Genomic DNA, 22,368 nt, shown 5'->3' with positions numbered 1-22,368 from the left:
ATATGATTTAGTTTTGCCAATCCAACACTGTTTTTTTATTTACGTTAAAATACACATTATTAAAAGCTTAGTCTTAAGGAGAAAAAAGTGTGATTAATCACAATTAATCAAAGGATTCTGTTTTGATGAGTCTGATTATTTTTAAACAATCTAACAACACAGCTTGAAATATTTACAGTCATGTTCTCTCTTCATGTTCACAGTATGGCTGCTCAGTTCATTTAACTGATACAATACTGGATTTTGCATTATTTTTATTTTGTATATTTAGTATATCAAATAATTCAGAACTGGGTCTGGGCTCTTATGGGTTCAGATGGAAAAAAAATAAAGTCTGCACATTGAAAGGCACAAGCTTCTTTATAGAAAAAAACAACAGTTTATTTCAATGTCAAAGTATCACAATGACCACACATTCACCTGGCCAGGAAAGCCTACTACATATTACTTGAAATAGGACAACTAACATTTAATCAGTACAAGTACAGAATTTACAGTTCAAATCTACAGTTTCTTACTGCAAAGGAAATACAAAACATGATGTTTGGTCGTATTTGTAATTGGAGAAGACGAGGGTTCTCTTGTGGCCTTTTGAATTTTAGTCTGAAAGGAATGTGACAAAACGAGTATGACAATTTAACAAATAAAGAATGAAGACTGTACTTTTTCCCCTGAAAAGGTGTAACTGTTAGGTTTAATCGCCATGAACCAACAGTGCTAGGTAGCAGTTTGAGAAAACATGATGACATGTTTAGAGTATTTATTATGCATACACAGGATTTAGAGTTACCTTTAGCATACCTTTCTAGAGCTGAGACTTCAGAGAAAGGCTCATTTTTCAAGGTAAAACCCAATATGTAATTGGTAAGAAGCCTGATTAGTGTCATAAACTCTGTGTAAATGTGACTATGCAGTATTATTTGTTCACCTCTGCATCAAAATGACATGGGAAACTGATTAGACTAAAGGCTAGAGATAAACTTGTAGGTCCACGTAAACAGCTAGCTGCATTGAGAATGTAACAGTTTATTACTGGAGGATTCCACTAGAGGCCTCCACTTGCTTCAGCAGGAAGAATGCATCCCCCTGCATTTTCCTGTGTACTGCACCTTGTGTACATTTTGTGTCATATGTTTTGGACGCGTACAACTGACATATCAAACAGATGCAGGAGAGTAAGTGTATTTCTAGCCTTAAAAGTCTGCAATGGCTGGGTAAATTAATGCCATTGCAATAGAAAGTGCCATAGTATTGTGATATTCAGTATTTGTGTTCATTTCCTATTTTCCTGTTTCATACCAAGTGAATTAAAATTTGTGTGTTTAAAATTTTTGCACTTTTCTGCACTAGGAACTGAGAACTGACATGTTTTATGATTTAAAAATAATAAAAAGTTGTAATGTGTATCTTTAAAAATGAAGTTTAAGCACTGACTGGCCCACTGAAGGCACACTGTTAACACTGTAATAGTGTTTTTGTGGTAACTGTAGACGTAGTCAAGACATACTGAGACATATTCAACCTTTTCCAATGTTTTTATCCAGTAACATTTCCCAGACTCTAATCCTAAAGTTATTTTACCAAATTTTCTCCCCAATTTAATTTAGCCAATGAACCCCCCTATATCATTTGCCTCCTCCGATACATGTGAAGTCAACCATCACCTTCTTTCCACCTGTCTCTGGTGCAGCAGCACACACTCATAGGAAAGCACTGGATCTCCAGCTCTGATACATCAGCCAACAGATGACTGTTCCCGGTAGAATCACAGTGGGAGTAATGAGGAGAGGAATCAAAAGTCAACCCACCCAGAGGAAATGTGGCCAATTGTGCTCTCTCAGGCTCCGGCTGCTGATGGCGAAGCAACATGACCCAGGATTCAAACTCATAAACCTCATGGCCATGTTGTTACAGTTACAGAACGCGAAACCTCTCTCAGCCCATCAAGCCAATGATTAATTTATTCAGTAGCATTAGAGCAAGGGAAACATTGCCGTTTAGAAGACCATTTGGACTGCTGAAAATGAGGAACACCACCCCTAATGGTGCAGCTTCATTACTGAAATACACTCAGAAAAATACTGTATCAGTCCCTAAAATATCTGCCATATGCCTGTTTGCTGCCATAGGCCAGTTGCTGGTGATTGTGTTGTTACAAGATTGGTCACACTCCTGTTTTTTTTTTTTTTTGTCCATTCATGAAAAAATCCCACAAAAATCTTATCACGTTTAAGACTGAGGCAGTAAAGTTTTCCACAGAATTTAGTTGTATGTTTAAACTGGCTTGAGATGAATCAAAAAATGAGTTTCCATTCAAGAACCAATAAACTGAGAAATGAAACCAGCAAGGATTAAAATGAAAAGAAAAGAACTACATTCAGTACAACAGAAACACAAACACAAATGAACAGGCTACAGTGCTTTGTAAGGATTTAAGGAAGAGTGAGGAACTGAAAACTAAAACCAAACAACCGCTTTGGAATTTTTGCACTTGACAGTTTTGCACTGAGAAGGTGACATGGAAAAAGTTTACTCAAAATCTGTGGAAAAAAATGATTCCCATTAGAAATGTGATGCATCTGTTGATAAACTGCTTACAAAATGTTCATTAATAACAAAGTGAGAAAAATATTCTTTTTTTTTTTCCCTTTCATAAAAATCGCCACATTGAACGAGGCAAAAGTAGATCGTACCACATGGGGTAGAGTTTGAGTATGAGTTGAGTGGCTCTCTATACAGTTGTAACAGAAAGGAAGGCGTTGTGAACTTTGGCCCCTTCTGGCGCTTTCGCTCCGTGCGTCATCAACTCCTGGATGGTCATCCAGTTGTCCAGGATCTTCTTGTTGCGCTTTTTCATCATCTTGCGGTGGCTGAGCTCGATGATGCTGACCTCTTTGTTGCCCTCCCCGCTGCTTTGCGGACTCTCTTTCAGGCTCTCCAGTCGGCAGCGCTGCATCAGTTCCCGCCGCCGCCGCTGCTCTTTGGCTCTCAGCAGCTGCTGCTTGCGCTCCTCTTTGCTCCAGTAGCGGCCCATCTTCATCTCGCTCATGGCATCATCGTCCGTCGTCATCCCACTGCTGCGCTCCTCCTTGATCTTGAGCGCCCGCTCTCGCAGAAGCCTGTCCCGGACCGGCCGCTTGGTGATATATCGTGTCCCGTCACTTCTAACCTTCACCTTCCACTCCAGCTTGGGCTCAGAAGGTCTGGAAACCTGTGGACCACCAGCTGCTAGCAGGCTGAGCTGGCTCTGGCCGTATTCCACGGCCGAGCGCTGCTGGACCAGCTGCATGTAGCTCTGGTAGTGCCTGGCATGAGCTGGAACGTCTGCTTGCTGATGGCGTTGGGAGAGGTAGGGAATCCTTGAGCCTAGCACCTTCCCTTTCCTAGGGGAGCTTTCTTCCTCTGCTGGGGGCGTCTGCTCCGACTCTGAGGGGTTACTATGATCAGGACTGCCACTCGGAGCCCTCCTTATGGCATGGCTAGGGGGTGAGCCACGACCTGTAATCAAACTACTTAGACTGCTCTTCAGGTTCTTCTGATTGGTTAAGCTGACCATCCTCTGAAGAGAATGCTCTGGAGAGCGGTCCATAGCTAGAGGTGTGCTACGTGAGCTTTCCGCCGTATTATAAGCACTCGAGCTGTCTTTGTCTGATTTCTCTGGGTGCTCATTGATATCGGCCAGCTTGCTTCCTTGATGCTGCCCGTGCCCACGTCGAGGACTTCGCTGCAGCTGCTCTTTGGCCGGAAGTGGCTGCCGCTGGTCCTTCTTCCGCAGCTGATGCGCCTGCATGATGCTCTGGCATTCCAGCTCGATGCTGCGCAGCTCCTCATTGAGAAGACGCAGCTCGCGTTCCACTCCACCGCTCTGCTCCGTCAGGCTACACTCGATAGTACTGCTGCGACTGTAGAACAAGTCATATTCACCGCTGTTGCGAATCTGGCATTTCAGCTCTAGCAGTTGCTGGTATCGATCACCTTCAGTTTCCTCATCCTCAAGTCCTTCCCCCGAGCATCTAGCTAATCCTTGGGCGTCACGGCTCTGGCCCGCCACATCCCGCCGCTGCCGTAAACACTGGGACAGTCTTTTCTGGATTTGGGCCAAAACGTTGTGCTCAGAACCATCGGACAAGTGGTGGTGTTGAGCTCCAGCAACACAGTTCCTCTCTTGACTAAAGGAGCAAGACGGACTCCCAGCCATTATATCCTCCTGCTCTTTCTTCTTGGCCTGATGAGAGAAGAATATTCTTAGTTAGACTCTGCAAATGTATCTATTTTAATAATATTTCTTATCATCTAACATATGTAACAACCATGTATAGGTTAAAAGTCTTTTTTAACTGTGCTTTTGAGAATCTCATTGAATTGACAACAGAACCTGGGAAAATACATCACACATTATGCACATCTATTGTTCATTACTTCGATACATAGATACTTAGATACATACTATGTAAACTCACAAAAAACTAACAAAAGGAATGCTACAGTGAAAAACACAAATCTGAACATGAGCTTTATATACTGGTGAACCAAATAAGACCCAAGTGTAACAGGTACAGGCAGGGCAGAGTTAGGACAAGCAGGGACTATGGTGGGGACTGGATGTAAATGCTGAGAAAGAAAATACCCAGAGTGCAATTTGAGGAACCCAGATTACTAGACAATACCTGCAAGTCACACACCACCACAAGAAACTGTGTTGTATGAAAAATTTCTAAGCAGGAAGCATGAAGAGGTTCCAGGATTCCAGTGAGAAGCAGTGACAGGAATAGTGAGAAAGAATTGGACAGAATCGAGAGCAGAATCCATGACAAGGATTAGTTCACTGGCTGAAGTGGCAGCGGCAAGCTAAATAAGGGACTGGGTGTAATTAAATAATGAGTCAGGAATCAGGTCTGAGACTGGGCTTAGGACTGTTGCCAGAATTGGATCTGTGGCAGAAGCTCCAATAGTGACTCAACCGTGTGAACATGACAGACCTGACAACAAAATTGCTTTGCTAAAATGGACTGGTGTGACCAGCCTATTTTCTAAAATGAACCAATGGAGAGTTTTTGTTTTCCAAGAAGACTGACAACAGATTCAGCTTGAACTTATTCTAAGTCAGGTTGATAAAGGTTATGGTGACTACATGTGGGGGAAGCTCAATTAATGGCATTTGGGTTGACTAGGTAGACTAGGTAGAAAAGAAAAGTAAGGGACAGAAAGAACATATGCTGGTACAGAGACAAGACTTGTTCAGGGTCTATAATTCTGACTTGGTATAAAAAAGATTCTGGAGAAACAGCACCCATACAAGTGGAGCACATATTTAGGGATGGCCTGCAGCACCCCCTCAGCAGCCATGGCTTTTCTAAAACTAAGATCTGCCAGCAACTGGAATCCAGCAGTGCAGTACCTTAATTGAGAATCAAGCATTGGATGCCAAGGGCACAATTCCTCAGCAGGCAACTGTGGTCTGTGTGGTGCATTAAGGTGGAACTGGAGTTAGTAGTAATATATCCAGCATTGGCAATCTCAGTTGTGGGTAAAGAAACATCATCTTCAGTTGAAGTTGGAAGAATAAGGGATCAAACAGTGCTTCAGTGTAAATTTTGCAGCTAGCTGTGCATAAACAATCTTGGCTTCTATTTAATCCTCTATTAAAACAGTGGTAGCCAAGTAAGTCCTTTGCTCTCATATAAGTTGATAAATCACTGTATTGTAGCTTTCTCTGAAAAAGACGAAAGAAACTGTCCTACATTAATATCTGTATCTTTATATAAGTTATAAGTTTATATAAGTTTATATAAGTTGAGTTTAAAAGCTAACCTGGAGACAAGAACAGCCCTGAAAAGACAGGATCTTTTTGATCTTCACAAGCTGTTTTGAGAGAGCTGCACTCTCAGCCATCACATTCTTTGGCCTATTTTCCATTGAAGGAACATTTTGTGAAACGTACACTTTTGTACTATTTTCCACAGCAAGAAATGTTGTTCACATTACATTAATCATGTAATAATAATAATAATAATAATAATAATAATAATAATAATAATAATAATAATAATAATTGTATGCCATTCACCACCAATGATTAGATCCCCATGATGTTTGTTAATGCGTTTGTTCACTCAGTGTGAACAGAGTCTTTGCTACAGTCCAGAAACCACAAGAGAACCAACAAAGGTTACACACCCAGTGTTTGTGTTTGATAAAATGAAAGCACTATAAAATAGCTATGAACCAAACAACTGGAACAACTGGAACAAGGTGTTGTATGGAGATTTGTGGCATTATATGTGATGCACTAATATTTTTCAAATTTTTATCCCATTTTCTCCCCAATTTACACGGCCAATTACCCAACCCACTTATTAAGACTCACCCTATCACTAGTGATGCCCCAACACACCAGGAGGGTGAAGACTAGCACATGCCTCCTCCAACACATGTGAAGTCAGCCACCGCCTCTTTTCAAACTTCTGTTGATGCAGCATTGCTGAGTAGCGCACATGGAGGAAAGCGCAGCGACTTACAGACGCTTGGGGCTGATCAACATCATTCTTTGGAGTGTTCTGGGGAGTGAGCACCATCTATCCACCCAGAGAGAGCAAGGCCAATTGTGCTCTCTTAGGGCTCCGGCAGCTGATGGCAAGCTACATGAACAGAGCCCGTGATGCACTAATATTAACACCCGTCTACCTACAATATAATTATTAAAAATCTCTATTCTATTCTAAAGAAATCAACCATGTATGTCATGTAGTGCGCTTCTGTGAAGTATAACGATATGATATTTTGGATATCCCAGATATCCAAAATATCCTATATGCTGTAACACCCACAAGAACATGAGCTTCAGTTCATGCTTCCGCTCACTGCTCTTTTGTGTTCTGCCACCCACCTGCTCTTCCTCTTCTCTGGCTGCTCTCTCCATCTCCTCCTCCTCTCTCCTCTGTTCTTCAAGCATCTCCATTTTAAGTTCTTCCAAAAATTCACTGTGCTCGTCATCCAGCCAGGCTGCATCATCCAGCTGTAGATAGAGATTGAGAGAGATTTACTGCAGTGTACAAACAAAGTATAAATGTAGAACAAACCCAGCCGAGCCTTGACCAGGCAGTACAGAATAAAGCTGGTTATCATTTGTGAACTATAAAATGTAAAACAAAATGATAATACATAAAATTAAATCCAATTGAACAAATACAGATAAAAGTATGATTTTTCCAAAATACATTAGTCTGTTCTACAGCCGATTAATTTCACCAAGCACTGCAACATAAAGACATAAAAAACTATGTTCCATTTTGGTTGAATGTGAAAGGTGAAAATACATCTTATTCCAGTGGTTAAAAAAGTGAACCACTGTCATGTGTCAGTGTCATGCCTAAAACTGACATTGTAGTCCCAAACTTATTTCTCTTCCTGTCAATGGAAATGCTTCTCTGCAGAACTACAATTCCCAGCATGCATCCAACAATATCACAAGTTCTGAGCCAATAGTATCTCTTTCTCACGCTCATCATTCCCAGAATTCTAAAATTGTTTTTAACTGTCGTTAATTTCCATGTGTATATAAACTGCTTGCTTGTATTGTATGTATTGTTTATTGTGAAGTGTTGCAAAGTAAAGTTACTGTGTACTTCTGTGTATTTTTAGTCTTGTTTGACTTTGATTTTTGGCTAGCACTTTTGTTCAGTTTATACAGTGTTTTCTGTCATTTGGGCTATATTTTTGGTTCATGTTTTTTTTTTTTGTGATTACTCTTTCTTTTGGGTTTTGACCATCGCCTCTATTACAGCTACAGTCTAATTTTTTGCCCATTGTAAAAAAAAAGCCTCATCTACTTTTTTTACTGCAAGCACCTGATTTCAGTCTGTGTCCTTACATTTTGTAGACGTTTTTTTAACCATTTAAACCATCACTTTTAACTGTAACCAAATCTATGCCCATATAGATAAATACAAATATTTTTTTCAAATAAACGTCTTTTAAACCAGTTAAAAAAAATATTTTTAATTATTATTGTCAACCATATTTATGTAGGAAATCACATACAGCCCTCATATACAGTAAATGTCTTTTTAACCACCATCTTTTGGCCTTCCTTTTTCCAACAAAGTGGAACATAGTTTCAATGAACAGCACTGACTTCTTTTTAATGTTACAGTGCTGGGTGCAACGTACTGTGTGCAAAGTATTTAATGAAGCAGGCTCAAGTACTGAATGGTCAATACGCAGCACAGCGGCCTGCTGACCCTCTCCTGTCATTTCTTACATCAGCTCTCTGCCTGTTTAATGTCCATAAAGCATAATCCATATTTATGGTTTAAAATTTACTATCAGAAATGTATTTAATTACAGCGAGAGAGAGAGAAGAGGGTCCATTAATAGTTGTACGAGCTCCGGCCTGTAATGACCGTTCAGCTTGGTCTGAGGCTTGAACTGGGGTGGTATTAGTATGCTATTAGTTTTTATGGGTGACGGCTGGAAGTCAATTACAGCGGCAGCGCGTGAAAATAAAACACGACTGGGTGAATGTGTTGGACATCAGCATGAGGAGAGGGCAGGGCACATCCTACACCTCAGGCATGTTTACTGGGCGAAATCGCAACGACCGCCTCTATAAATCAAAGAAAATGCCAAGCCTTCTTTATGCTCTGCTGAGTGCCGGTGGGGAACACCTTCAAGAAGCCTGTGCTTTAAGTGTGGCTATTATATTACAGCATGCCATATGATGGTGTGTGTATTCTTGCGTTCATGCTGGTACTGTGGTATTATTTCACTGTAGGCAGAGAGAGAGATTCCACTGTGGGTGCAGGCAAAGGAGTGAATATATTAGTCGTCTTACCTGAATCTCTGGCCTTGCTACAAGCAGTACAATGTTTCTGCATTCTTCACTGGAGAGCACAGCCACTGCCTCCTGTCTGTCCTGCACATCCTGCCCATTGATCTGAGGAGGAAAGAGAGCACAGTGAGCATTGCTAGGTCTGACCTGTAGAGACCAAACCAAACAAAGAAAACAAAGCTTTTCAAGACCATATACCTGCAGAGTACTGAATGTTGACTAATGTTTTGAGTTTTTATTAAAGCAAAAAGAACCCAATTTACACAATTTCCTTCAGTCTTCAAGAATAGTCTATTAGCTCAGATGTACTCAGTGTCTGAAACATACTTATTTGGATTAAATAACATACAAAACAACTGCAACTACTGCTTTTAGCTATGCTGTGTTCTTTTGCCCATTTTCCTATTTCTCTGTCTGAACCCACATACGTAATTCCATTTAATATTAAGTAATACATGCCAAACTTAAATGAGATGGGATAGCATGTATGTAAAATGATCGTGGAGTGTTACCTCATGAGACGGCTTTTTGTGTCTATGTTACCTTCTGGCTCTCCCCCTTCAGTTAGGCTGTTTTATTCAGATCTACAACACTCAGATCTACAACGAATTTCTGTGTTCTTTATCTATCTCTTCTACATGTATGGAGATGCCCTGTTTCTGATGTTGCCCAGTCTGGCTCTCCACCGCCCGCTGTGTCATAAATTGGTACCTGTTACATTAGCTATAGCTCTAAACATTACATTATCTCTTTGTACTGTTGTTTTGTTCTGGTATTTGTTTGTTATTGTTTTGTACTGATTGGGTCGACCCGAGGGGAATGGGTTCCTCTGAATGAGGAAGGTTTCTTCCTCTTAATGTAAGGGATTTTTCCTTGCCACAATAAGTGGCATCTCAGGACCTCATAATAATATTTGATATCATGATATTGTCTACTGTGTTTATTTGTATGTTTGTACACATATATATCGAAGAGTATTTTAACAAGAAACAACAGACCAATGCTTCAATAACTGAGACTCCATACACAAAGTGTGGACTGCAAAAATATATTTTCATGATTATTAAAATGTTGTTTCCTTTAAAAGGGTATACTTTCTTTTTTGTTATGATATTCTATTATCATTATATCAGTGACATTAAATTGTCTCAAAATTACACTATTGATTATCGCAATAATTTCTGGGACAAAATATATAGCTATCAAGTTTATGATTATTTAGGTGTTCATATTGCACAGTGCTAACTGGAAAGCTACTCACAGACATCCCACCTCTCCCAGAAGTCACGGGAGATACCCTCTGTATATTGACAGCATTTTCCTGAAGAATTCCCAGAAATTTCCTTTAGTTAGAGCTCATGAGCTAGTCAAACAAAGTGATGTCTGCAAATAATTGTAAAACTAAAGAGTCAGATTTTGTATACCAATCATATCCTAGCTGAACATTTACAGGAGAAAAACATATACATTGATTTATACAGAGCTTTATACTGCAGACATTTGTTTTTTTTAGATCATGTTTTAAATTGATCTCAAGCTGTAAAAGTAGTATAAGAGCCGTATTAATCAGATTAAACAGGACATTTATACTGCAATAATGAACCACGAGCTGGCCGATAAACAATCTGGAAAGAGAGGGATGGTGGTCAGCACTCTCGTTCACACTTTTCCCAGCAGGTGAGAGCTAACATCCACATTCAGGGGTTGATGTTTGCTCCTTATTTATAAAGGGAAATTCTCATGTGACAGAGTGTTTGTGTTCAGCCAGCCACACAATTAAATGGCCTGTGACAGCCAGCGTCCGTCTTTTTGTGGAGATGAGTAATAATGCCGTCACTGCAGGGATAACAGTATCTGCCCTGCAAACCTGCACCACACCAATCAGTGTCGTACACACACACACACACACACACACACACACAACCAGGTATGCATTTACTGAGAGAAACACACACTCATACCTACATACACGTTTCTTTAAGCATGTCTATCCACCCACACAGACTAGCCTGACACACACTTACACACACACACACACACTGTCCTAGAGACAATTAGTGGAGGCTTGAGCTTTTCTACGGATGTCATAACAAGCTTGGTCATGACTGGACAAGGAGAACAGCTTCCTGCAGTTGCTCTCCTTTCTCAAGTAATGGTTAAATGACCCGTAGACTGCATTTTTACTGTCTGTTATTTTGTACCCTAAAGAACATTCATGGTTTTATAGGTTGTGTTTGGTGTTATGTATCAGAAATTGTCTTCATAATTTGTTACATCACTTTGTTCAGGGCTCTCATTGGGGGGGGGGTGAAGGGTGTTCCTTAAGTTGTTCACCGATTTGTGTTTCAGAACTTTCGAATCGGACAGCTCTTCGCGCCTGACACTCTGGCTGAAACTCCACCCCCTTTGACTAGGTCTGCCTAACAACAGAGCGACCTATATTATGACTTTCAACGAAAGTACATTATTATATGCAGCCGATGGATTGGCAAGCGTGAGAAATACCATGTGTGGCGTGTGAGCGTGTGAACTCGCTGAGATGCGTGTGTCACACGCTCAAAGCGTGAGACTTGAGAACACTGCTTTGTTTAAGCTGTTTTTATCTCTTAGATCTAAACAATGATGTTGTAGTACTCGAGTCATAAATCATCAGTACTGGTCTGTCTCAGCTTCAATATGATCTAGAATGAGTCTGGTCGTCTGTTTCAGGTAACATCAATTACATCAATTACTTATTAACAAACTTTTTGTTCTACACAGAACCAGTCAAAAGTTCTGTTGCAAGAAAAAACTCCTCATAATAAGAGGAAGACATCTTGGCAGGAACTAAGACTCAGTATGAGGAACTCATCCTCCTCTGGTCGACTTGGACAGCATAAACAAATAACAGAACCAAAACAACTGTACAAAAAGATATTGTGGCGCTATAGCAAAAGTAGATACAGGTTAAGAGTTATACGTGTGAGTAGGTGCTGAACACATCAAGTACAGAAGGTTTAAACATCTATACAGCTCTGGAAAAAAATAAAAGACCATTTAAAAATGATGAGTTTCTTTGATTTTACCAAATTGAAAACCTCTGGAATATAATCAAGAGGAAAATGGATGATAAGAAGCCATCAAACCAAACTGAACTGCAAGAAGTTTTGCACCAGAAGTGGAATAAAGTTATCCAAAAGCAGTGTATAAGACTGGTGGAGGAGATCATGCCAAAATGCATATTGATTGATATATTGATTGAATATATTTATATTGAACTTTTTAAACCTGTTTTCTTTGCATTACTTGGGGTCTGAAAGCTCTGCATCTTTTTTGTTATTTCAGCCATTTCTCATTTTCTGCAAATAATTGCTCTAAATGACAATATTTTTATTTGGAATTTGGGAGAAATGTTCGTAGTTTATAGAATAAAACAACAATGTTAATTTTACTCAAACATATACCTATAAATAGCAAAATCAGAGAAACTGATTCAGAAACTGAAGTGGTCTCTTAATTTTTTCATGCAGAAAATAAGTGTTAGTTTAGAAAGAAAGGCCGATGGCAGGACTGTTTGGCAGGATTTGTTTGATTTTTTATGATGTTACACTACATCCTTCAGAGAGCAACACAATACTGTGTATGGATTGCCTGTGTTGTTTACAGGACTCTTAGCGATACGTTTGATTTGATTTGAACACTAAACGCGGTTATAGCCACTATATAATACGTCTTAAATAGCCGATAGCTGCTTGCAATTCCCTTTGTCAGCGAAAAAGCGGATTAAGAAGTGCTTTAGAGAAGGTGTGATTGTAGGCAAAAATACCGTACAGAAAAAAAAAAAGTACAGAAGCTTTTGAGAGGCTATAATAGCCCACGCTTAAATGCTCCACAAGGACACATCAGCTTCTCCATGTGACCAGCGCAGCAACACTGCTCCAGGCTAATGATGCCAAGGAGACCCCCGTGCTGCCCTGGAGGACCCATCAGTGCATGGACAAACACACACACACACACACACACACAATCAGACACTATTTGCACCACCACAACATGGGTCCGACGTAATGGTTCTGCAGAGACCCCCTCCCTGCTTTGGAGATCTATCAGGGGTAAAAGCATGCTCTCCCTCTCTCTCTCCCCCCTTTTCTCTCTTTCTCCCCCTCTTTCTTTCTCTCTCTCTCTCTCTCTCTCTCTCTCTCTCTCTCTCTCTCTCCCTCTCAAGACCCCACTAATCCAGGATGTAAAAGTGTGTGCTCCCCCTGCGGGCTGCCACTGCTGACTCCTACACTGTAACAGCCAGGGAAGCACTGAGGGGGGTTACACTCAGGCTTAATGTGCAGCCATTAAAAATGAAAGAGGCCTCTGACTGTGAGACAATGACGGCTCTGCTGGCATAAAGAGCTCCTCATGGGTGTCTAATGAGGCTGGCATGCTGAGAAATAAAGTTACCTGCAAAATACGGTCCCCTTCCCGAATTCGGCCATCTCGTGCTGCGATGCTGTTTGGTCCAATCTGGGGGGGAAAGAGCAAGGTTGCATAATTGAAAAAAATAATACAAATGCAGTTCATATACAGGACAGTGAAACTGAAACACCTGTTTTTAAACCACAATAATTTATTGTCCTGATGATCAGTTCTGGTGGAAACAGGAGAGTTGTGGTGCACATTGAATTCTGTCGTGATTTGGGCAGCCGTGGTTTTATGTTTTTTGAATACAATCCGTGTTAGCACCCGAACATCCCTTTCAGACAGCTTCCTCTTACAGCGCCCACAGTTAATCCTGTTGGATGTGGTTGGTCCTTTTTGGTGGTATGCTGACATTACCCTGGATACCGTGGCTCTTGATACATCACAAAGACTTGCTGTCTTGGTCACAGATGCGCCAGCAAGACGTGCATCAACAATTTAACCTCTTTTAAACTCTGATATGTCACCCATAACCCACACTTCACACTCTGCTCTTACTGGTGCAATGTGCAATTAATGATGATTGGCCACCAGGCTGCTCCAATTTAGACATGAAACCTCCCACACTAAAATGACAGGTGTTTCAGTTTTTGGCTTTGTGTTATGTAATAATTGATGTGAAATTAAAGAATGATCATTTTATTTATTGTTTAGTTTAAATGTATCTGCACATTTGCATGTTAAGTCAGCCACATTAGAAAGCTAAGGCTGGGAAGTATATTGTAAATATTGACATATTTTATTTAAACGATTTTATACACGATAAAAAATGACCATATTGTAATATCACACCTGAAACACTGGTACCCATCTGTGTGCAACTTAATTCCACTAAAATGTGCATGGGTTGTATCTGTGATATTGTTTTCTTAGGGATGACACTTAATGGAGTACAAGTATCGTGTGCAAACCACAGAGCAGCTATATTATATTTGGGGGTTGAGAATAGTCCACAAACCAGAAATAAACCAAACATCCAACAGTGTCCTGTGGGCAAGGTCCTGTGACCACTGATGAAGGACTAGGGGTTAACTGCAGTGCTGAAGTATCCCCACCAACCATGCTGTATGCTGTGTTCCAAATAAACACTGATACTTTAATATTATAGTTCGGTAAAGTTAGTTAGTTTTCATCATATATGATTTATCACTATTAATTACTATCAAGCATACTGAAATATGTGTCTTTTAGTCATAATTCCAGCCATACAGAAAAATATAAAGTCCTGTTTATCCATTTTAGCACCCTGTAGAACCTAGCAATGATTTACTTAGAATTTCTACATGGATCTTTCAAGTTATGAACAATAAAATTGGAAGAAACCTTACAGTCATGGTTCTGTGTCACACCTGGTGCCGGTGGCACTTCTATTGCTCCTGCACTTGTGTCTACCAGTGATCTCTCAGCTCTGGACTTCATTACCCAGAATGCACCACATGCTGCCATCACTGATTCTTTCTCTCACAGGACACATCCTGTACCACAATCACCTGAATATTGAATTTACCTGTAACACTCACTATATATACCCTTTTACTTTACACACACTCTTCTAAGTATTTGTTGTATTTCCAGCTCAGATTAAATACTTTCTTGCTGTGTTTTAACCTGGCCTGTCTCACTCTTCTTGGTTTGTCCGCTATTTTACCATACGTTTTGGTCCTTTGGTTTCGACTGTTGTTGACCATGATTTTGGACTGTCCCGTTTTAATAAAGCTTCTTTATTGCTTGTTCAAGTCAATACTCAGAACTTTAGAAATCCATTCAAACATTCATTCAGTTCAAACATACTAAAAATTTAGTTTTAGTCACTGAGGCTCTCAATATTTTAAAATATTCCTTTAACTTCACATTCCCAGGCCCTTTTAGTACTTATTAACATTCTATGGAAATGTGAAATCTTGACCAGCTCATGTTTCACAGGATCCTCTGAGATTAATGACAGTAAGTAAGGGGGCAGCCCATCTTTCAATGGCCAATCAATTCTTGTCTCGCCCTATTTGTTTCACTCTGTCCAATCATGGCACATCTCCAGAGATGACCGACAATTGGGGTCTTCAATCTTCATTACACACTCCAGACCACCACACATCATTCCCAGCGCTTTAGAATGATGACCCGCCACAGCGTGTGATCATACTGACAGAGATAGCCTCACTGTAGGAGATGCCACAGATGCATTCTGTTCATCTGTTAAAGCACTGCATCCATAATGGCACTCTGTGTTTCCTGTAGATGCATGATTTAGATACACTATCAGTTATAAGTTATCTCATCCCAGAGCTGTGACTCGAGGATTTATTGTACAACGAAATGACTACAGTCACTGCACCATCAGTACATCCCTATTTCTATACCGTTATGACTGTTATCACTTTCTTATTATTATGTTTATTATAGTATCAGCTGAATAATCGGCAAAATTGCCACCACTTCCAATGCGAATCCCCTTTCCTCGTAAAATGGATTACAGTGCTGTTGCCGTGATCCTCCTTCGCAGTTTTACAACGGAGAGCAAAGGCAGTACATCAAGAGGAGCGTATAATATGGCAGATAGCACAGGCCACGCATCTGTAGTCTTCAATTTTATGGAGTGAAGATTTTAATAAGCCTGCAACCACTGACTGGCGCTGGCATATCTATATTCAGCAGGAGTCTCTGCTGCAAGTACCTTGCGGCTCTGAGGCAACTTCAAATGAATCTGGGAGCAAGTTTGGCAGAATGGAGGAGAGTGGCTTTGGATTGGATGCCAACAAGTGGGAGAAGAACCCCCTCGACCAAATCTGTCTAACATATACACTCTATGATTTTTGGAAGCAGTCACTTTTTGTGGTGCCAGGAGAGAGGTGGGCGTATGTCGGTTTTTTTTTTACTAATGTTTACTGTTCTGAACATTTTAAAGTAAGACACGGGTGCTTATGTCTATATATAGGCTGCATCCTGGATGGGCAGCATTTTTTTTTCGGCTGCTACGCCATTAAAGACTGTTCCAAAGTAAATGACCCTTCATATACAGCTGAGAAATGCAGCCAATGTTCTGAGTGAATTGAAGGAAGCAACTGATGTATCCTTCGAAGCTCTTGTTTGCCCACAATTCACTACGCATGTCCAACGAAAACTGGTCGAAACAACGGAAACGCAGAACAGACTCCTTCCCTACCCAAGAATTTAATGTACCTTATTAACAGTAAATTGGTTTATGAAATAACCAAAATTTGGAAGGAACATTGTGTCTGGTCCTATTTCCTAGATTTCTTGGCTTCATGAAGAAGATTCCCATGAAGAAGTTCATGATTTAGCCCATGTCAAAGTCACTTTGGTCTTAAAGCCTGTCCACTGTTGAAAGCACCTACACTGGACATATGAGCATCAGACCTTGACCTTGGCACACTGGTGGAAGGTTGCCTAATGCTGTATGTCCTGTGATTTCTACATCACATGGACAGTAGTGTAAGTATGCACAGTTTCCTGGCCAGGAAAATAAGTCCAATATGTGGTGGTTCAATCAGTGAGTGCAGAAAAGCATGGAAAGTACAATGTCTTTCAAAAGTAAAGCCACCACAGGTCTAGTGCTTCTGCTGGCTGGTTTAGGAATTAAGCGAATTAATTGATTGACAGCCTTGGCTAAAAGGAGCCATTGCAATTAAGATGTTAGGAAACCAGATAGATAATCATATTGCTATTGATTCTGTCTGATAATGTGCTTTTGGTCACATTTGCAGACACTCTGAACAAAGATTTTTTTGTAATTTCAGTGTTGAATGTGTCAAATGCGCAATGACATATACAGTAATTGGTTGCCAGACAGCCAGCTTATGTTAGTGTAGTTAGAAGTGCTGGACCCAAAAGTATTTGCACTCAGTCTTCTCTCTACATATAGACTTTTAGTGCAATCTCCGATTTAACAACATGGCAGAACTTTTTTGGCATAATTTGTACAGAAATAAATAGAACTGCTGCATTCATGCTTTTCTAAAGTCATTTATAAGGCTTTGTTTAAAACCTCTTAACAGGTCTTGGCCCATATATGGGCCACAAGTGTAAACGATACAAATCTCCTTTTATCTGAAGTAAAATTAGTTGTTTACATTCTGAATACTTTGAGGGTTTTAGCTGCCTGTTCACTAATAAAATCAGTAAACCTAAAGATGAGTAAAAAGAATCAACCCAAATTTTGCATGATTAAAAATAGACATAAAAACTAGACAACTGTAACAAAATGAAAGGTTTGGAGGACAAAATGTTTAATGTGTATTCAGGAATATATTGATTGTAAATTCAATACAGTTATTTTACACTATTTTGACAGTTTGCATATTTACTTCAAATTTGTAAAAAATAAAAATAAAAATAAAAAAAACTATTACACTTACAATTAGGATTATAATTAGGATTAATAATGTTTCTTTTTAAACATGAAAACTTTTATGTAATGCTTGAATAGATATCCTAAATATATTGGCATGTAATCAGGCTGAAATTTGACTAAATGCCTGCCTGTTAAGAGGTTGATTCAATACCATATTAAGGACCAACGGCATATTAGTAATAATGTTTTGGTATATTGGTGTACACTGCATAGAAACTAGTGTCAATGTATTCTACAATGTAGCCTCACAGAGCTCTTCCTAAGTGTTACTGTCACAATCCAGACAGCGTTACACAAATAAATACATTAGCTCTCCTTAAACAAGTGCCCTTAATCACAACCCTTCCATTCCATTACTCTCCCTGCATGTTAAGGAAACCTTCAATCGTGCTATAGTACCATGACAAATACAACTATCCAAACATGCCAATTAAGCCCAGCGCACACTGAAGGAGCCAGGAGAGAAGTATCAAATCCAAATGTCACTTTTGATTTAGTCATATTTGCACAGGGGTCTTTCTGTCTCATTTACATGCAGCCCAAACGCCTGTCTTTCCTCCACATCATGCTGTACTCTGAGAATGGCTAATTATATTCATCATGGGCTTGTTATTCTTTGTCTGCAAACAGTTCAGAGAGAGAGAGTCAACATCTCTGAATGCCTCAAAGAACGGAAAAAAAGAAAAAAAAAATGTGTGGTCCCAAGATTCTGGTGATGTGCAGCAGATTCCATACATTTATAATGAACGGCTTTAACATGTGCTTCTACCAGGGGTTGAAAAATAGCAGGGTTTTCTTTTGGTGTTTGTTTGGGTGGTTTGTTTTGTAGATATGTAAGCTATGCTGTCAATCACAATACAGAGATACAGTGTGTATGTTTTAAGCACTGCTAAGTTCATGGTCTTAAGTAGTAAATGGAAGATGTCATAATCAAATCTATGGTAACATAGCAGAATTAGTTTTAAACAGGGAAAATAGTCTTAGAGTCTACAGTACTTAAGATAGAGGTAAATAGAGGATAGAGGTACTTAAGATAGAGGTAGTAATTGAATGGTAAAGCGTGGAAAGGACATTCCCACTATTGTGTGAGCCGCATTGCAATAACCTGTAATTGACGCACCCATGCGCTGCCCACAAATATATTCTTCTGAATCACCTGTTGTAAGGAACCATTCTATCCATAGCCTGTTATTCTCCAGTACATGGGCCGAGAGTGGTCATTTAAACAACATTAATGTGAAGCACCTCTGAGTATTAGGATAAAATGTTATTAATTCACAAAAAGTAACTAGAGAGTGATGAGTGAAGGTTTGTGAGAAAGCTTCAAATCTGTTTAAACACTTCCTTCTCATACTAAATAAACTGGAAAATTCAGAACTGGTTAATGCACAAAATGTGGGAAAATGTAAACCCTGACATGCTTAAACCTACCTCAAATCTGCTCATTGTCAAAAAATAAAAATAAAAATGCACCCAGAAGGAATTAATCAAAAGGACGATGCTCGTCCACACACTGCTTCCTTCTCAACAGATACTGTGTCATGGCCAGCCACACTGCCAGACCTATTCCTGCTAAATGGAATGAATTATCGCAGGACACCATTAGGAACCTCTCTAACAACATTCCAAGATGGTCTAGCATGGCAGCTCGAACCCATATTGAGAGACTCTTATTCTGTATCTGTAACTCATCAAATATTGGCATCATCAGTTATTTGTACATTTTAAATCATTTATCGAACCTTTGAATCTTCCTTCCGAATAGCAGTGCAATCTGACACTTCCTTTTGGATGGAACACTGTTTTTGGACAAAGAGTGAAATCCAACTAATATTAGCCTCACAATTTAATATTATTTCGATATGTTGCACATGATAATGATGATGTAACAATACTGTGATTCTGCAATACTTCAGAACCAACAATACTTCTTGCCATCAGTTTTACTGAAGAGGATAAAATACTCTTAAATATGTATTTACAAGGAATTATGAATTTATTGGTGTCAGGTTCACAGAATTTCACAACCAATATTCTTCAGCACTGGTTTACCCAATTCATTTGAGTAGCACCACCATGTGGAGTAATGAAGCAATCACTTTATCAAACCAGATGGGGGGTGGGGGGAGTTTAGAGCACCTAAGTTTTATGAAAAATACTGTTACAATATATTGCAATATCGATATATTTTCCCAACCCTAGCCTGGACTGTAGGTTTTAATCAGATTAAACCTAGCATAACTCAGGGCACTTTTTTTAGTGCATAATACCTTTACTAATCATCTTTCAGACTACTTAAAGCATTGTGTTTCATAGAGTGTCTCTCTGGCCAATCAGGGCTCTGTAAAGTTTACCCATCACATTTCAGTGCTTACTCAAGCTCATATGGAACCAGGAGTGGGCTGAGAACAATCAGGTTGTGTAGGAAAAGTAGACTAAAGGCTTTAGACTTATATAGAGAAACTATGAAAGTGGTTATGACATGATCATAGCTTCATTTCACCATCAGATTAGCTACCGTCAGACTAAAATCAAACCACTGGTGTAAACATAAACGTCAAATATAAGAAGTCACTCACCTCTGACACGTAGATAGCAATGTCATCCTCATCATCTGTCCTGTAGCAGAGAGTGAGTCCAAGCTTCTCCTGACTGTTCAACCGACACAGCTCCACCTCCTGCAACAATAAAACAAATAATCAATGTTAAACTCTGACATTCAGGCAGTTTCGGGCAAATCACTGATCCAGGTTTGACTTTACACTTTCCTTGAACAAATATCCCGAGCGATGAGAACGCTCTTACAGTCAACAGCAAATTTCAAAGTAAACAGTCTACTGAAATTATGCGTCAAAGTATGAAAAATTGAAACACTTCTTCTCCTTCCCCAATACATCTCAATAAATACGACTTTCTACTGAACTTCCAAGAATATTGACGCATTTAATATGCAGTTTCTCCTTCAATATTAATACATAGTTTGTAAATAAGCTGTACTCGTGCTAATGAGCATTAATTTATTCAGTTAGCAATCGCAGTGCTTAAACCACAGAGAGGCTGTGCAGATGAAAAATTCATCGGCTGCTCCACTGTGGAGTTAGTCAGAGAGGGTTCAGCTAAAATTAGAGCCTCACCAAGTAGAATTCAAACTGTGATTCAGGTTCCTGAAAACAAAACTTCAACAACCCGCCACAGACGACACTTCCCCAGAACAAACCTCCTTCCAATACAAACGAAAGATGTTAATAATATATGTGTTTTTATGCTGAACTCTGTGAAGCTTTAGTTAATGTGTCTTTATCTTGGTGACTGCTTTTAAAGATTACTTATCAAAATCAATATAACAGGCTTTTTGTCTCCACAGCATGAGTAAATGTCATATAAACACTGTGCAACAATACTTTTTAAAGAATTATTCAACTCAATTTTAAAGTGTGTTTCATACATTTTATACAGTTTGGGATTTTTACCATGTCTGTAGCACTGCCTGTTTAAGCGATACAATTAATTGAATAGTTAAATAATAATAATAAAAAAATAATATTAGTTAATTATTTAGCCATTTTTGATGCATGTTCCAAAACTGTTTATCCTGTCGTGGTAAAATATTACAGTAATTAAAATAAAGAATATAAATTTATCAACTGTCTATATTGTCATTGTTCAAGTGTGAATATAAAAATTTTGAGATAAGATGCCAAACAGCAACAGTATTCTGATAATGACCCTTACAAAAAAGAAATTATTTGAATGAAAAAATTGTAGGTTTAAATGTGTTGACTGTAAAATTCACAGTGCTGGGGCAGTGTAAGACTGAAGCTAGAAATAATAGAAATAGAGGAAGCAAATTCCACTGTGGCTGAAAGCCTCATTATGCACAAATAAAAAGTCATTTAGAAATCATGGAACACATTAAGATCATTTGGATATTAAGTAGAAAGCAACATCTAAAATCCATTTACTTACTGAGATGGCTTTCTTCTGAGGATATCAGCATGACATTCCCATGAATCTACAGCTCATATACACTATACAATGTATTGGAACCCTCCTCTTAATCACTGAATTCAAGGATTTTAATTTCACACTATTTCCACAGATGTTGGAGTTGGGGAGTCTTTAAATTTGGATTACAATGTCATAAAATAGGTTATTGGTTATTGTAGGTGGCAAAATGAATGAAAAACATGGGCCACATTATGATTGGTTTAGGTTCGGATAATTTATTTTATTACAATGCACCCCCACATCAGCATTAGCATTAGCTGCTAACCGCGCTAGCTCTTCAGTTGTTTAGAGGTGAGTATTATCGGAGTGTAGTCTGCTGCTAACCCCGGATAGCACTGCTGAAGCAGCATTAGCATTAGCCGCTAACTATGCTAGCTCTTTAATTGTTCAGAGGGGAGTATATTGGACTGTAACCTGCGTGTTTACCATGTTAAAACAAGCTATGTGGGACGACCGGAAGACTCAGCATTACTCAGTGTAGCGCTAGCGGTTAGCCGCTAATAGCTGGAAATTTGGAAATCTACGTTTTGTTTACTTACAGTAATTTATCTTAGCTTTACAGCTCTAGCCACTCAGCGGTGAGACCAGCTGTATTCTGTATTTTGTACTTATGTATAAAAATAGACGTTTTTTGATAACACACCTTAAAATATGGTGCGCCTTTTTAATTTCTGTATTTTTGTGTTTTAATGGTCAGACTCATACATTTGAG

At 39.3% G+C, this 22,368-nt stretch overlaps 1 protein-coding gene across 1 annotated transcript in view; it reads right to left on the bottom strand.

Moving 5' to 3' along the window:
• Positions 1 to 367: 367 nt before the first annotated feature.
• Positions 368 to 22,368, bottom strand: part of LOC103023148 (PDZ domain-containing RING finger protein 4) — a 94,637-nt gene continuing 72,636 nt past the window's right edge. The window contains exons 4-8 of the mRNA XM_049474527.1: positions 20,228 to 20,326; positions 13,262 to 13,324; positions 8,834 to 8,935; positions 6,887 to 7,015; positions 368 to 4,225 (exon numbers count right to left, since the gene is read on the bottom strand). Of these exons, the coding sequence (XP_049330484.1) occupies positions 2,732 to 4,225; positions 6,887 to 7,015; positions 8,834 to 8,935; positions 13,262 to 13,324; positions 20,228 to 20,326 (1,887 nt within the window). The 3' untranslated portion in view covers positions 368 to 2,731. The remainder of the gene's footprint in view (positions 4,226 to 6,886; positions 7,016 to 8,833; positions 8,936 to 13,261; positions 13,325 to 20,227; positions 20,327 to 22,368) is intronic.

This window comes from Astyanax mexicanus, chromosome 2 (genome assembly GCF_023375975.1).
Source record: "Astyanax mexicanus isolate ESR-SI-001 chromosome 2, AstMex3_surface, whole genome shotgun sequence".
Taxonomy (NCBI): Eukaryota; Metazoa; Chordata; class Actinopteri; order Characiformes; family Acestrorhamphidae; genus Astyanax; species Astyanax mexicanus.
The sequence above is the reverse complement of the archived record's forward strand: the minus strand, read 5'-3'. Positions and strand labels throughout refer to the sequence as shown.